General features: G+C 39.2%; 1 protein-coding gene across 2 annotated transcripts in view; it reads right to left on the bottom strand.

Moving 5' to 3' along the window:
* Nucleotides 1-1,012: 1,012 nt before the first annotated feature.
* VMP1 (vacuole membrane protein 1) overlaps nt 1,013-15,770 on the bottom strand; it is a 116,547-nt gene continuing 101,789 nt past the window's right edge. For both annotated transcript variants that reach the window (XM_012770917.3, XM_012770984.3), the window contains exons 11-12: nt 4,443-4,545; nt 1,013-3,359 (exon numbers count right to left, since the gene is read on the bottom strand). In XM_012770917.3, the coding sequence (XP_012626371.1) occupies nt 3,216-3,359; nt 4,443-4,545 (247 nt within the window). In that variant the 3' untranslated portion in view covers nt 1,013-3,215. The remainder of the gene's footprint in view (nt 3,360-4,442; nt 4,546-15,770) is intronic.

A 15,770-nucleotide genomic window follows, 5' to 3' on the forward strand; every position in this document is an offset into this window, starting at 1 on the left:
GCATGGTGGTGCATGCCTGTAGTCCCAGCTACTCGGGAGGCTGAGGCAGGAGGATTGCTTGAGCCCAGGAGTTTGAGGTTGCAGTGAGCTAGGCTGACGCCACGCCACTCACTCTAGCCTGGGTAACAAAGTGAGACTGTCTCAAAAAAAAAAAAAATTCACCCCAGAATATAGCAGTGCAAGTGGTTATTTTATTTACCTAGTACATTTTTTTTTTTGAGGCAGAGTCTCACTCTGTTGCCGGGCTAGAGTGTCGTGGCGTCAGCCTAGCTCACAGCAACCTCAAACTCCTGGGTTCAAGCGATCTCACTGTCTCAGCCTCCCGAGTAGCTGGGACTACAGGCATGTGCCACCGTGCCTGGCTAATTTTTTCTACATATTTTTAGTTGTCCAGCTAATTTCTATTTTTAGTAGACAGGGTCTCGCCAGCTGAGCTCAAGGGATTCTCCAGCCTCAGCACCTCAGGCTAGTGTAGGATTTGTACTCAATGAGTCACTCCCCACTACCCCCCAGTATGTGTGCCTTGGGGGACCATAGGCACATCCCCTAAGTCACTGTTGAATGACTAGTGAAACAGAAGAGCCTCATGCTGTCCTACTAAGGCTACAGACACCAGAGAGCACACTGGGGACACAGGCTGAGGTTTGTGTAAGAGCCCTCACTAATGCAACTACTTCAACAATTAACTAGCGAACTTAAGGAACTTAATTCTCACCTAGTCTTTTACGGATTCTAGGAGAATGGGGATAGGTGGCCACTATCCAAATGAAACTAAAAATCTTTCTTCCAAGGCCCACACTCCAGATTATGCATACATATGCAGAGAATATAGAAAACAACGTGAAAACTGGACACTGCACTTTTCCACATTACACTGTCTGTTTTAAGGGAGGTGCTTGACAGTTCTGAAGTGTATAAACTGCTGACATATTGTACTGTTTGAGAGTCACTTAGAACATGATAAACACTGTAGATGCGTAAGGCACAAAATGAGACTTATACAAAGGAGAGATGGAATCAGAATTCCCAGGCCCTCTTTTTATTTACAGTAATATCAAACCATCTACTTGCAAATTTTCTGGTCTCCATCAGCTGGAATTAGCTAGGTACTGTGTATCTTTGGGATGATGTAGTCATGTACAAGAAAGGAGCAAACAAACCACTGAACAGCGGGGCATCACACTGCTCCAGCTGCAATCCAGCAGGAACATCTGAGCATGCCACACCCGAACACTTAAAGGAGGAAAGAAGGAGAGCTGCTCTTCATTTGTTTTCGAAGCAAATTCATTTGAAAGATGGTGAACAAATGGTCATCGTTAAGTCAAAAGTATTTATCAATTAGACCTTCAGCCTAGAAAACAAAGTTTTTCCTTTTGTAATATACTATCCGGAAACAATTTATCAACAAAGCCCAAATATTTAGTAAAATACAGTACAAGGTGTATTTGCTTTCCTCTTTCCTTTCTTTAGACAAACACCAAATAAAATGCAGGTGAAGGAGATGAAACACAATTACAGGCTGACTTAGGAATTCAGACTAACTCTCTAAAGAATCTAAAATATTGTGTTAATGGGACTCTATTTAGAATAAAGCATTTGAGTACTGCTTTTCATACTGCTAGAAAGTCCCTGGTTGGCGGGGGGTGGGGAAGATTGTTAAAAAGCGTAATCTTTTCAAAACTCACAAGGCCGGTTACTTGATCTTTATTCAGTTGTGGAGACTATCCCAATTTCCCATAAAATACTCTCTCAATAGTGCTGCAATATCATGGCATAAAGGAGTCTAAGTGCCACTACACGTAAGGACCAGAGTTTCTGATCGTAAACCATGATGCTGGGTAATGTCTGAATGAGAACATTTGATATGGATGGTCAGATGAAAGATACCAAAATGTCAGACAGCCCATCGACTGCTGTTGCCATGAGATTCAACAGTCAACATCAGTCTGATAAGCTACCCGACAAGGTGGTACAGCCATGGAGATGTCACGACGGTAGGCAAAACAAGCAGACATTCAGGCAGGATTTGATAAAACAAATCAGGCATTTCTGGCCTGTGGAGATTTCACCCCAATTCTATTCTGACACAATGTCAATATCAATTTTCCTAAAGGAAAAAAAAGTACATTAAGAATAAAACACAGAAAGGTAAGAAAATCGGGTTACATATAAATTTGTTAAAACCAGAATACATGCTAGCAAAAATTAACACAGACATGAGAAAGTGTGGCTTAGAAAAATACTCATTAAAAATACTAATCTCTTTCCAAAGTCCTTTGATTTGTATATTATCACCTCTCCTCTCCAGTTTTCAAAACCAAGAAATCCCCAGGCTAGGCCAATCCCAGAGGTGCCATTTAGCAGTGTGTAGCCGCCCAATTTCAGCATAACAAAAGATGCCTTGGTGGTGGCTCTTTCATGCAAATAAATGAAGGCTTAAGAAATCCGGGTTGTAGGTGGATTTGGCAAGGCTGCCACTCCGTAGGTAGAAGCTAAAAGGAAGTAAAAAATCAAAACTCTCAAGAAAACGGACACAATTTTGGAATGATCAAAGATGTCTTTATAAAGTTTTTTCATGACTTCATTCTAAATATACAGAATAAAAAATGGTGTCTGCCCATTTGTGAGACACCAACCAGATTTTCCTTATACTGTCTCAAAATTTAAAGATCAGTTTCCCCAGAGGGTGTGCAATGCATCATATGGCCTTTTTTGAGGGTAGGAAAGGAAGGGTTGGGCAGGATAGCATATTAAATTGTACCATGATAGACATGCAAGACTGTTATCCAATCTAGATAATTTATATACATTTTGATGACTTAGAAAAACAAAGCAATCATTTGTGACAAGCCTCAAAAGCTTGACATATTTAACATACTTAGGAACTTTTTTTGTGTGGTGGGAATTCTCTAATTGTACCATGTGGGTCTTTTGAGAAGTAACAAACAGAAGGCTGGTTTCTGTTAAGTTTGCTGCTGAACATCACATTCCACCCTAATAAAATACAATGGGGATTGATTTGAGGGTGGATACCTTACCTTAACACACAAAGGAAAAGTATGTCAGTGCAAAATATGGACTAAACTGCTTTCAGGAAAAAAGTTTTTAAAATTGATACAGGTTGGAAAAGGGAATTTTCCTTCCTGCTTTGGAGTCCTCCCAATTTAAGGCAGAACCCATCCATTCTAATTTCTGTAGTTAAAAACTTTCTCTGCTTATTTCGTTTTCTCCTCTGAGTTCAACCGTTGTTGCATTCGTTTGGCATAACTTTGTGCCATGGAGTTAATGATAGACAGGATGAAGTAACACACCATCACAACGACCAACTTCTCAAACATCCAGGACAACCAGTTTTCACCCTGTGGGAATAAATGCAGAACAATACAAGGAGAAAGGCTTCATTAGTTCAGTAGTAAAAATGGAATCCTCTATAATGCTTTAAAAAATGAGAACGTGAAGCTTATAACTGATAAACTCTACACAATTAAACATGAAAAGTATGTGCCCCCAGCTACGCTGACACCTACAACATTCAAGGCCTTTTTAGACTCAGCTATTCCAGTTATCAAGATTTTACTTGTTGGATGTAAAGTGAATGTTGATTCATAGACTTCAGAATGGGGGAGAGTGAGGTCATCTCTCCTTTTTAACTACTACCTAAGAATAAAGGCTTTGATTAATTCCACTCTCTGAAGTCGCCATGCAGATACTTGCTGAGTACTGTGAAGACAGTTACATATTTTTGTTCCAGTATTAGGAGCCGTTTTAAAAATACAAATCTATTTCTGAAGTCACGGTTGGTCAACTGAGGGCAGCAAAGGGCCACAAGAAAAGTATGAGGCCATTAAAAAAATAACTGCTTCTTTCAAGTTTCCCATTTCAGGTTATTGCTTACTCATCCTCTTCTAGTCATTTCCCTTGCCACAGGACTGTTTACAGAAACGACAGGCTTAGTTTAAGTTAGAGTTTTAAAGTTCAGCTATGTTAAGAGCCTTGGTTTGTAAAATATAAATAAATAAAAATCATTTTCCCATAGCTGAAAAGTAAAATAGAGCAAAAATTAAGGGAGATATTCAAGTTACCCCAGAAAGTCTAATACTTTGTTATGCTGTAAATTTTAACTTTTCAGTCTACTCAAGAAGTTTATCTACTAATAAATCATTTAAGATCAAGGCAACAACTCATTCTACACAACAGAACCATTATTTTCCATTAGCACTACCCTTGTTTCTGGGAGAAGACACCCAAAATAGAAGTTACACTTTCCGGTTTAAGACAAAGACAAATTTCCCAGCAGAGTATACACAGGAGTCTCAACTCCTGTTAAGGAAGAATGGCCAACAAACCTCACTCTACTTGCCTAAAAATGCGAGTGAGAGCAGTGACTGTAATTTCAGCCTGAAACTACCCAGGGGGGAGAAGAAACCAGAATAAAGTCTCACCTGTGTTGTGCCCATTTCGCTTTTGTGGTGAAGCTTTTGCCGCTGAGCCTCCAGGTATTCCTGGAATGGCTTCTGCAGAGATGGACCTATGCCGGGGACAGCACTGGAAGCAGGGTACAGTAGCCCAAGGAAAAAGATACATTTGGAAAGAAAAGCAGGAAAAACGTTAAAGAAAATCCACTTACCGCCTGGACTCAAAAAGCAGAGATTGAATAGAAAGAAGAATAAAATACAATAAAAAGCTGCCGAAAGCCTGTCTACTCTTTTCAGTGGATAAAAATTCTTCCTTCTAACAACTCCTTAAAGGAGCAAAATCTCTCCCACCGACATGTCTGGGAGAAACTAAGAGCTGTAGATCAGGAGCCACTTCAGGCAGAAGAGTTAGTCCTCAGAGTGAGGACAGCTCAGCTGATACTGCACACTGGTAGGGTACAAAGAATAAAATGAATGACTTCTGAGAAGTCCCACATTTATCACCACCAGTTCCTGTAAGAACTGGTTTGAACCGATTAATAAGGAAATGACTTATGCTTGTGTCATCCCTAGTTAAAAAAGAAACTGCCCGCCCTCTCTCTGACTTGTCCCATCTTCTCAGAGGGGGCGGTCCTTTCTCAATCTAAGTCCTTATTAGGACAATCTGTGCGTCATCCTTATCCAAAAAGAATGCATTAGCAAATTTGGGAGGCACCTCCCACTAGTCAGAAGTCAGTGATTAACAAAGGAACAAAGAAGGAACTGTGAACCTTGAATCATTTCGTGGTTTATGGTAGATGGTTTGCACAGAAACTCCAGTACATTACTAAACAACTTGTTCTGAGATGATTGGGATAGTGATCTCTGATAAATTTATGTACTCGGAGCTCCCTCTCACCCAGAATACGGGGAGGGAGTGCTGTTAAACCGGTTTGGCAGCTGTAGGCTACCAGGCTCTATTTTAGACAGGCTTGCAGGCATTTTTAAAATGGTAACTTGGGGCTACTTAGAAAATCAACACCTCTATTTTCTGTACCTTTCATTCAATCATCTGTTACACTAGGGGCTAAAAGGTAAATAAACCCAAACTCTTTCCTCGGGTCAGCAAAAGGTATTCCAATATGTATTTACAACAGCGCCTAATATTGTCCCTATTAAGTATACTGATTTAAATTAACTTCACCTCTTTTCTAGAGCTACTATATTTACCAGAAGCTAACAAATTCCTAACTCCTGGCTGATACTTTTCTTTGATCCTATTATCTATTAACCACCAGACACTTAACTGAGCCCCTATTCATTGTACAGACACTGCTACTGCTATGAAAAAACCAAAACCAAAAACCCAAAACAAACTGCAAGGAATAGTCCATCCCTACAAGGAACTAAAAATCAGTATGTGGATTTAAAACACATGCGTGAGTACGTACACTACACACACACACACACACACACACACACACACAGGAACTGATCTGTGTACACAAGAATTTACAATTCAGTATTAAATTTTTTGGTATAGAAGATATATACTAAAGGAATTGGAGAGAAAAAGAAGAGATCAGTGGGGGGTGAAGTTGTCAAAAAGATCCTTTAATGAGTATGAAGGATATACAAAAAAAGTCTGAACCAACATAAGGAAAAGGTGGAGGCTGTACAGATTAGACCAGAAGACCTGTGACAGACATCAAAGATGGAGAAGTGTAGTGAAGTCACATTCTACAGTTTCAGCCTTTCTCTCATTGACTATTTATCTATCTGGCTACTTATTTATGATTAGTCAAGTACAGTAGTGAGAAGGGAGTAAAGGGTAGAACAAATAGTTTTATCTGTAACTGTGAACAATAAATTGAGATAAGTCACTGCCTCTGAACCAGCCTCTCATTATATTTTTCCTTCTTTTTACCTGGATAAAAAACCAAAATCTTTTTTTTTTTTTAATAAGACAAGGTCTCACTGTCACCTAGGCTTAGAGTGCAGTGCTGTGATTGTAGCTCACTGTAACCCCAACTCCTAGGCTCAAATGATCCTCTAGTCCAGGATCCTCAAACTTTTTAAACAGGAGGCCAGTTCATTGTCCCTCAGACAGTTGGAGAGTGCTCACTGTGGGCCCCAAGAGGAGTTGGCTGCTAAGCAGGACAGGCAGCTGCAGCAAAAACACCCAGAGGGGCCAGATAAATGTCCTAGGTGGGTGGCATGTGGCCCGCAGGCTGTAGTTTGAGGACGCCTGCTCTAGTCTCAGCCTCCTGAGGAGCTAGGACTACAGGTGTATCACCATGCCTTGCTAATTGAAAAAATGTTTTTTTGGTAGAAATGGGATTTCATTATGTCGCCCAGGCTGGTCTCGAATCCTGGTGTCAAACAATCTTCCCACTCAATGTGCTGGGACCACAGGAGTGAGCCGCTGTGCTGGTGTGATGTATAACTTCAATGAATTATCTTGGGGCTAATGCTGAGATTAATTTACCAACTTGTTATATATTGCATGCTTTGGGGAGTTTTTGGTGGTATGGGAGATGTCTCTATGTAGATTCCCTTGAATACTAAGAAAATAGTTGAAAACAGAGGAGTTAAAAGTTTTTATAGCAATGTATTGACCAGAACTATTAATATCATGAGCGAATTCCACACAATTTGAATAAATCTAAAAGTTAACACATTTGAAATCTAGGTATTCAGTGTTATATAGCCAATTATTTGTCAGATTCTCTTTACCTTTTATTATGTATTCATCAAAATTTTAGTTACTTCTATTTCCATTTCTCTACCTGTACAAACAATGGCTTAGGTTACTGATACCTCAGTTTATACAAAACACTCTAATACTAGACTTTTCTTAATTATACTAAAGCTATTTTAGTAATGAACTAGATAAAAATTGAAATTACAACTGTCACTCTTAACATACATTTAAGGCAAACAATAATGCCAGCCTGCAACCTCATTCCTCAAGTTATTTTCTTTTTCTTTTTTGAGACAGGGTCTCACTCTGTTGTCCAGGCCAGAGTACCGTAGCATATCATAGCTAACCACAATCTCAAACTCCTGGGCTCAAGTGATCCCTGTGCCCCAGCCTCCTGAGTAGCTGGGACTACAGGTGCATGCTATCACATCTAGCTAACTTTTGTGTAGAGACACGGTCTCACTACACTGCCCAGGCTGGTCTGGAACTCCTAGCCTCAAGCAATCCTCCTGCCTCAGGCTCCCAAACTGCTAGGATTACAGGTGTGAGCCACCAAGCAGGCCATCCTCAAATTGCAGGGTAGTGAGAGATAACTTGTGTCAATTCAGTTGCTTTCTATAGTTGTCTTAGAAAATAGCCTAAATACCATTCTCTGAAAGCTATTAAATTCAGAGCAATCCTGTGCACATTGCTAGGACTCAAATCTCAATCCATAGTGACTGAATGAAGTCCTCCACCTGCCATTAGGCTTTCATTAAATTCAATTACAATTTTGTGGTATAGAACATAAAGTAGGGGCAGAACAAACAAACAGAACTATTTTTTGGCCAACTGTTAGACTAAAATATACTTAAACTAGCCTTTAAATAGCCACTTGTTCTAGGTAAGAAAGCCTACGGAAAAAGAAAAAGAAAAAAGTTGGTCTCATTTGCTTTTACTTGCCATGGACCTTCAACATGGTAGGCAGAAAAATCTTAGTGGGTAGTAGTATATTGGTATGTTTATTATTGGCACACACAAACAGCAAATGTAACATCAAAAAACAAATTTCTGGTGTGGTGGTTTGTGCCTGTAGTCCCAGCTACTTGGGAGGCTGAGGCAGGAGGATCACTTGAGCCCAGAAATTGGAGGCTGTAGTTCGCTATTATCACACCTGTAAATAGCCACAGCACTGCAGCCTGGGCAACACAGTAAGACCCCATTTCTATTCTTTTTTTTTTTTTTTTGAGAACAGAGTCTCACTTTGTTGTCCAGGCTAGAGTGAGTGCCGTGGCATCAGCGTAGCTCACAGCAACCTCAAACTCCTGGGCTCAAGCGATCCTACTGCCTCGGCCTCTCAAGTAGCTGGGACTATAGGCATGTGCCACCATGCCCGGCTAATTTTTTTTTCTATATATATTAGTTGGCCAATTAATTTCTTTCTATTTATAGTAGAGACGGGGTCTAGCTCTGGTTCAGGCTGGTTTCAAACTCTTGGCTTTGAGCAATCTGCCAACCTCAGCTTCCCAGAGTGCTAGGATTACAGGCGTGAGCCACCGAGCCCGGCTCTTTTTTTTTTTTTTTTTTTGAGACAGAGTCTCACTCTTTGCCCAGGCTAGAGTGTCATGGTGTCAGCCTAGCTCACAGTAACCTCAAACTCTTGGGCTAATTTTTCTAGTCTATATATTTTTAGTTGGCCAATTAATTTCTTTCTATTTTTTAGCAGAGACAAGGTCTTGCTCTTTCTCAGGCTGGTTTCGAACTCCTGACCTCAAGCAATCCTCCCGCCTCAGCCTTCCAGAGTGCTAGGATTACAGGTGTGATCCACAGTGCCCGGCCCCATCTCTAAAACAAACAAATAAAACCCAGGTCCTGCATGGTCCACAACCACCCTGGTTAACATAGAGAAGACCCTGTATCTACAAAAAATTTTTTACACATTAGCTGGATGTAGTTGGTGCATGCCTATAGTCCCAGATACTTGGGAGGCCGAGGCAGGAGGATCACACGAACCCAGGAGTTGGAGGCTGCATTGATCATACCACCAAAAAAAAAAAAAAAATCCAACAAATTATTTTAATAACAATTCTTGCACTTTTGTTGCACTTTTGATTTTTAAAAAGGGGGAAAATACCCCTCAGAAATGCAAACAAAATATTTTTAAAAATTAAAGAAAAAACCCACAAAACTCCAAATGTACTCAGGGCTCAAAATTGGTTTCATGGGAATGATATTTTTCTATGTTTATATAACTAGACTCAAGATAAACTTCTCTGCAAACTTAAATACTGTTTTAAAAAGCCCAATTCAAAATAATGTTTATGTAAAATTCTATCAAGAGCCCTGACCATTTTGCAAAAAAATCTATTATTTTTCTGCACTTTTCAGTACATATGTTACTCTGCTTTTGGAAATTACTTATATGACAAGATATCTGTATTTTAAACTCTCCTTATAATGTCATCATAAAGGTCTGCACTATTCTCTGTATCCACGAATGTCAGAAAATCTTTCAGAGGAAGCATCACAATTGGCAGAGGTTGTATAGGGAGTGGGTGGGGTGATTACTCCTGCTTTTCACAATGCTTAAATTTTCATTTGTTGGTTAATATGGAGCACACACCCATTCCAAGCACGCCTAGAATTCATGGGTCATTATTATTCCTGTTTTTCAAGGGACTCTTTTCAAATTGTGTAAGTCTCAAACAAGTTCATTCACCAGATATGAAAAACACACCACCTGATTTACTTTGAATTTCTTCTCCCTAATGAAGATAGTTATCAAACTGGGACTTGCTATTAGAAGATCTGAAATTTTCCTTAAACTGTTGATGATTGTTTCAACTTTTCCAGGTGTGTATTTTGTATTATATGTCTTCATGAAACTGAGGCACTGTGCTTCATAATACAGAAAGAAATGAACTTAAAAAACATCTTGGTTTGTCTTGATGTTTAACCCTAGTTACAGAGGGTGTACTTAAATATTAACCAGTTGAAATGCCTGAGAATATTGTATGGGTATTAATAAAGTAAATTTTTAATTTAATACAGGCTCTGCTCCTTTTTTAACCACTTTTTTTGGGATCTTAGCATGAATGTGAGCATATAAGTTATATCCACTTTCCTGAAAAACATACTGTTTGATATCAGTTCTTAGTAAGGAGGCTATAAGACTTTTTTTTTTTTGAGATAGTCTCACTTTTGTTGTCCCGGCTAGAGTGCCATGGCATCAGCTTAGCTCACAGCAACCTCAAACTCCTGGGCTCAAGTGATCCTCCTGCCTCAGCCTCCTGAGTAGCTGGGACTACAGGCATGTACCACCATGCCCGGCTAATTTATATATATATGTATGTTTAGTTGGCCAATTAATTTCTTTCTATTTATAGTAGAGATGGGGTCTCGCTCTTGCTCAGGCTGGTTCTGAACTCCTGACCTTGAGCAATCCACCCGCCTCAGCCTCCCAGAGTGCTGGGATTACAGGCATAAGCCACCACGCTTGGCCTAAGACTTCTTTCTTAGGAAAAAGTATGAGCACATGGTTTGTACCTTTATTTCATCATTTGTGCAGTACTTTGAGGCTGGGTTATTTAACATTCCTCTGATGATTCATAAAGTCTAAGGAGTCTCAAGATATAATCAGTCATATCCTTGAAAGCTTATAAATGAAAAAAATGTTTTTAGGAGAAGATTCAGGTCAGGGGTACTATTAAAAGAAAGGAAAAAAAGGTTCAATCCTACTGCTGCTATAATTCAGAAAGCATAACAGAAATCTTTTGAAGTAGACTACTGATGACCCTCTTTTTGAAAGCACCAAAAGTAGCTTTTAAGGACAAAGCAGGCTAGACAATGGTCTAAAAAGATTTTTGAGATATGTGTGTGTGTGTATGTATTATATATCATATTTATGTTACTTATGCACATAGTAAAATATACAAATATAAATTTCAAAGGATAAAATACAGATAAAATAAAAAATTTAAATGTGTTAAGAATTATTATAGATTTTGTGTCATCATTAGGTAATATTTCAAGGCACACTATATACTTATCCTTTATTATCTTTTTTTAGATGGGGGGGTCTCACTATATCTCCCAGGCTGGTCTTGAACTCCTGGCCTCAAGCAATTCTCCCACCTCAGTCTCCCAAGTAGCTGGGATTACAGGTAAAAACCACTGTGCCTGGCTTGGCCTTTATCAAGATTTGATAATTTCTAAACTTTTTTTTTTTTTTTTTTGAGACAGAGTCTCGCTTTGTTGTCCAGGCTAGAGTGAGTGCCATGGCGTCAGCCTAGCTCACAGCAACCTCAAACTCCTGGGCTCCAGTGATCCTTCTGCCTCAGCCTCCCGGGTAGCTGGGACTACAGGCATGCGCCACCATGCCCGGCTAATTTTTTATATATATATCAGTTGGCCAATTAATTTCTTTCTATTTATAGTAGAGACGGGGTCTCGCTCTTGCTCAGGCTGGTTTTGAACTCCTGACCTTGAGCAATCCGCCCGCCTCGGCCTCCCAAGAGCTAGGATTATAGGCGTGAGCCACAGCGCCCGGCCCAATTTCTAAACTTTTTGGCTGACTTTTGAGAATCTGATTAGCTTGTCATTCTTTTTACCTCCTAATGTAGCTACTGAAAAGCTTATATTAGGAACCAGTGAAATGTCGGTGCTGCAATTATTTTTTTTTGCTATTCCTTGTGAATGCAAGATTAGTATAGCAATACACCACATAACATTTCAGTCAGTGGTAGAGCACATACGTAAAGGCAGCCCCATAAGACTATAATGAAGGTGAAGAATTCCTGGATTGATTGAGTAGCTGGGATTTTAGGTGCATGCCACTGTGCCTTTTTGTGTCATTTTTCCTTCTTCTTTTTTTTTTTAAAGGAGGGATGTTCGATTTCTTTTATTTTTGAGAGAGAGTCTCACTCTGTCAAGCTGGGTAGAGTGAGGTGCATCATCCTAGGTCACTGCAGCCTCAAATTCGTGGGCTCAAGAGAGCCTCCTGCCTCAGCCTCTCCAATAGCTGGGATTACAGGCATGTGCCATAATACCCAGCTAATTTTTCTACTTTTTTAGTAGAGACAGGGTCTTACTCTTGCTCAGGCTGGTCTCAAACTCCTGAGCTCAAATGATCCTCCTACCTCAGCTTCCCAGAATGCCAAGATTACAGGCATGAGCCACTGCACATGACCCTTATGTTGTTTTTAACAAAAAAGGTTAAAAAATTAAAAAAAATTACAAAAAAGCTTATAGAATAAGGACATAAATAAAACACAGCTGTATAATGTGCTTGTGTTACTACAAACGAATCAAAAAGTTAAAAAAAAAGTTTAGGAAGTAAAAAAGTTATAGTAAGCTAAGGTCAATTTATTATTATTATTATTTTTTTTTTTTTTATTTTTTGAGACAGAGTCTCACTTTGTTGCCCAGGCTAGAGTGAGTGCCGTGGCGTCAGCCTAGTTCACAGCAACCTCAAACTCCTGGGCTCAAGCGATCCTACTGCCTCAGCTGCCCAAGTAGCTGGGACTACAGGTATGCACCACCATGCCCGGCTAATATTTTCTATATATATTAGTTGGCCAATTAATTTCTTTCTATTTATAGTAGAGACGGGGTCTCGCTCTTGCTCAGGCTGGTTTTGAACTCCTGACCTTGAGCAATCCGCCCGCCTCAGCCTTCCAGAGTGCTAAGATTACAGGCGTGAGCCACCGTGCCCGGCCAGGTCAATTTATTATTGAAGAAAGAACAATTTTTAAAATAAATTTAGTGTAGCCTAAGACTACCATGCTTATAAAGTCTACCAGTATGCAGTAATGTCCTAGGGCTTTATATTCACTCACCACTCACTGACTCATCATAAGCAACTTCCAGTCTTGTAAGCTCCATTCATGATTTAAGTGCTCTAGTCAGGTATATCATCTTTTATCCTTTATACCATATTTTTACTGTACCTTTTCTATGGTTTAGATCCACAAATACCATTGTGTCACAACTGCCTACAATATTCAGTACGGTAACATGTTGTATAGGTTTGTAAGCTAGGAGCATTAGGCTATACCAAATAGCCTAAGTGTGTAGTATACCATTTAAGTTTGTGTAAATACACTCCATGATGTTCCAAGGATGAAATCACCTAAAAACACATTTCTCAGAATGTATTTCCATCGTTAAGAACATATGACTGTATCATCTCCAATCATTCTAGTGTTTCTTTAAAAGAACCTTTTCAAGCCACTTGTCTGTTTTGCGATGGTTAAACTAGAAATTCTCACCTATAAATCTGATTAATGTAGTGCAGAAAAAACACAATAAGTTACAATAAGCTAAAAGTGAACAAATTATAGAGGGGCCCACTGTAAGCCTCTTTTGTATTGTGGAACTCCCACTCTTTCCTTAGACTATCTTTGTACTCTCTATGACATGTGATTTTCTGACATAGATTGAGGGAGTGCTCATCAGACCTAAGTTACATCCTCAATGTATGGATAGCCATATAAATTTTTATATATGTTACCACAATAATATTATATACATTATAAAAATATACAAAAAGGAAAATAGATAAAAATAAATATAAATAGAACTTCTGTTACTTTAGTCCCACTCTGATGGTGGAGGCCACTGGTTTCGATCATGAGGCTGAACTACAAGAGTTACAAATATACCTTGTTCCCAAAAGGTAACAAACATCTTAAGGCTTAGTTAGCAGATCAATGCAATATAAGACTGTTAGGTACTATATCACAAGAAAAAAAAAGCCATTTCTACAAAAATGTACATTAGATGTTTCCTTTTCTCTCATTCTTGTAATGGGCAACTATAAAGAGAGCCTTTAAGAATCTAGATAGACAAACCTCAACAGACTGAAAACCTGTGCCCACCAGTTAAAATTTTAATTACATTCCAAATGAATATCAAGGCCTTTAGAATTTTCTTGATTGAATGAGGATGACTGTGCGTAAATCAATAAATCAAATTTATTCTCTGACCCCAGAGAATTCTTCTATCAACTGAGATTTAGCACCCAGAAGCATAGTAGTAGAGCTCTAAATAGAAAATAGTCCTCTTCTAACTAAAGCCAAGAGACTCTTCTGCAGAAGAGATTTAATTTTACATTGAAAGTACAGGAAGGGTATATTTTCAGGAATGAAATAAAAGCCCCTCCCCACCCTACTGCCCTTAGTTGCTGATCTGTCATCTATATAAAGGAGGCAATGAGGGTGTGGTATAAATTCAGCAGCAGGATGGACTAGCAATTCCCTTTCTTGGTAGCAGTCTTTTAAGTAATTCTCTATTTTCAGAAATGTGCACATTTTAGTCAAACATCATAGAGTTAAATTTTCCTCCCCACCCCCTAGGCAGTGATCTAAACAGGCTTAACGGCTAGTATTTTAATGAGTTGTCATTTCCTGTCAGATAAAGATTCTCACAGTATTTAACCACCAGTTTCCCTGGGGACTAACCAATACTAGAGCTCTATTCATAGTGACTCAGAATGGACCTCAGACTCCTGGCCTGATTAAACAATGAAAGATTACCCTCCACATGAAACTGTCTTTCCTCCTAAAGCACACTGCTCAGAAAAGGGGTAGGATGGGTATGGGTGAGTTTATCATGCAATCTTTCTGAAGAAGTCAAAGGCCATCATGCTGTCTCTCATTAATATTTATAGCTTTCCAGTCCTCAGAGATTAGAGAGGAAAAAAGGAAAGAAAGAAAAAAAAAGATACCAATTGTTACCTAATTAAGCCAGGAATAATAAACTAGTGCTAACTGAAAATCAACATACGTAACCTGGTAAAAATAGGATCTAGTAATCCTGTGTGGCTGGAATTAAAATGTTATTATCTTTACCATTTCAATGAATCGAGTATGAATCGTTGAAACTGATATTATAAGAAAAAACTGTTAACTGATGTATTCTACTTGCTTTGGATATGAACTGTGGTAGCTCACCCAAATCAAGAAATCAAGTTCCTTTCTCCAAGTTCAAGGACTTTTTAAAAAAACAAAACAAAAGAAAGACAGAAAGAAAAGAGAAACAAATAAAGTTCCTTCACATCCCAGTTATCTTGGAAGAGCATGCCAACATAAAATAAATTCAATTATACTCTAGCTGTGCGGTGGGTCACGCCTGTAAATCCTAGCACTTTGGGAGGCTGAGGCAGCAGGATTTCTTGAGCTCAGGAGTTGGAGACCAGCCTGAGCAAGAACAAGACCTGGTCTCTACTAAAAATAGAAAAATTAGCCGGGCATGGTGGCACGTGTGCCTGTAGTCCCAGCTACTTGGGAGGCTGAGGCAGAAGGATTGCTTGAGCCCAGAAGTTTGAGGTTGCTGTGAGCTAGGCTGATGCCATGGCATTCACATAGGGCAACAGAGTGAAGCTCGGTCTCAAAAAAGAAAAGAAAATTATACTTTATAATAGAAAAACTAGGGCTTTCTCACATATACAAATTTGGATTGATATAGTCTCTGGCACCTTCTAAAACTCGTTGTGATCCAACCTCAGAATGTGGGATTAAAACATCTTGGATTTCATTCACATCTGTGCCCCTTTCAAATAATTAAAACCTCTTTTGTACTCAAGTAAGTACATTGTGTGCTGAGTGGTATTATAAACACATGACACCATCCGTTTCTTCCTGGCTGTGGAGAGGACCATGGCTTTATCCAGGTGTATTTTATCAGATGTATTG

The sequence above is a fragment of the Microcebus murinus genome, chromosome 18 (genome assembly GCF_040939455.1).
Source record: "Microcebus murinus isolate Inina chromosome 18, M.murinus_Inina_mat1.0, whole genome shotgun sequence".
NCBI classification, from domain to species: domain Eukaryota; kingdom Metazoa; phylum Chordata; class Mammalia; order Primates; family Cheirogaleidae; genus Microcebus; species Microcebus murinus.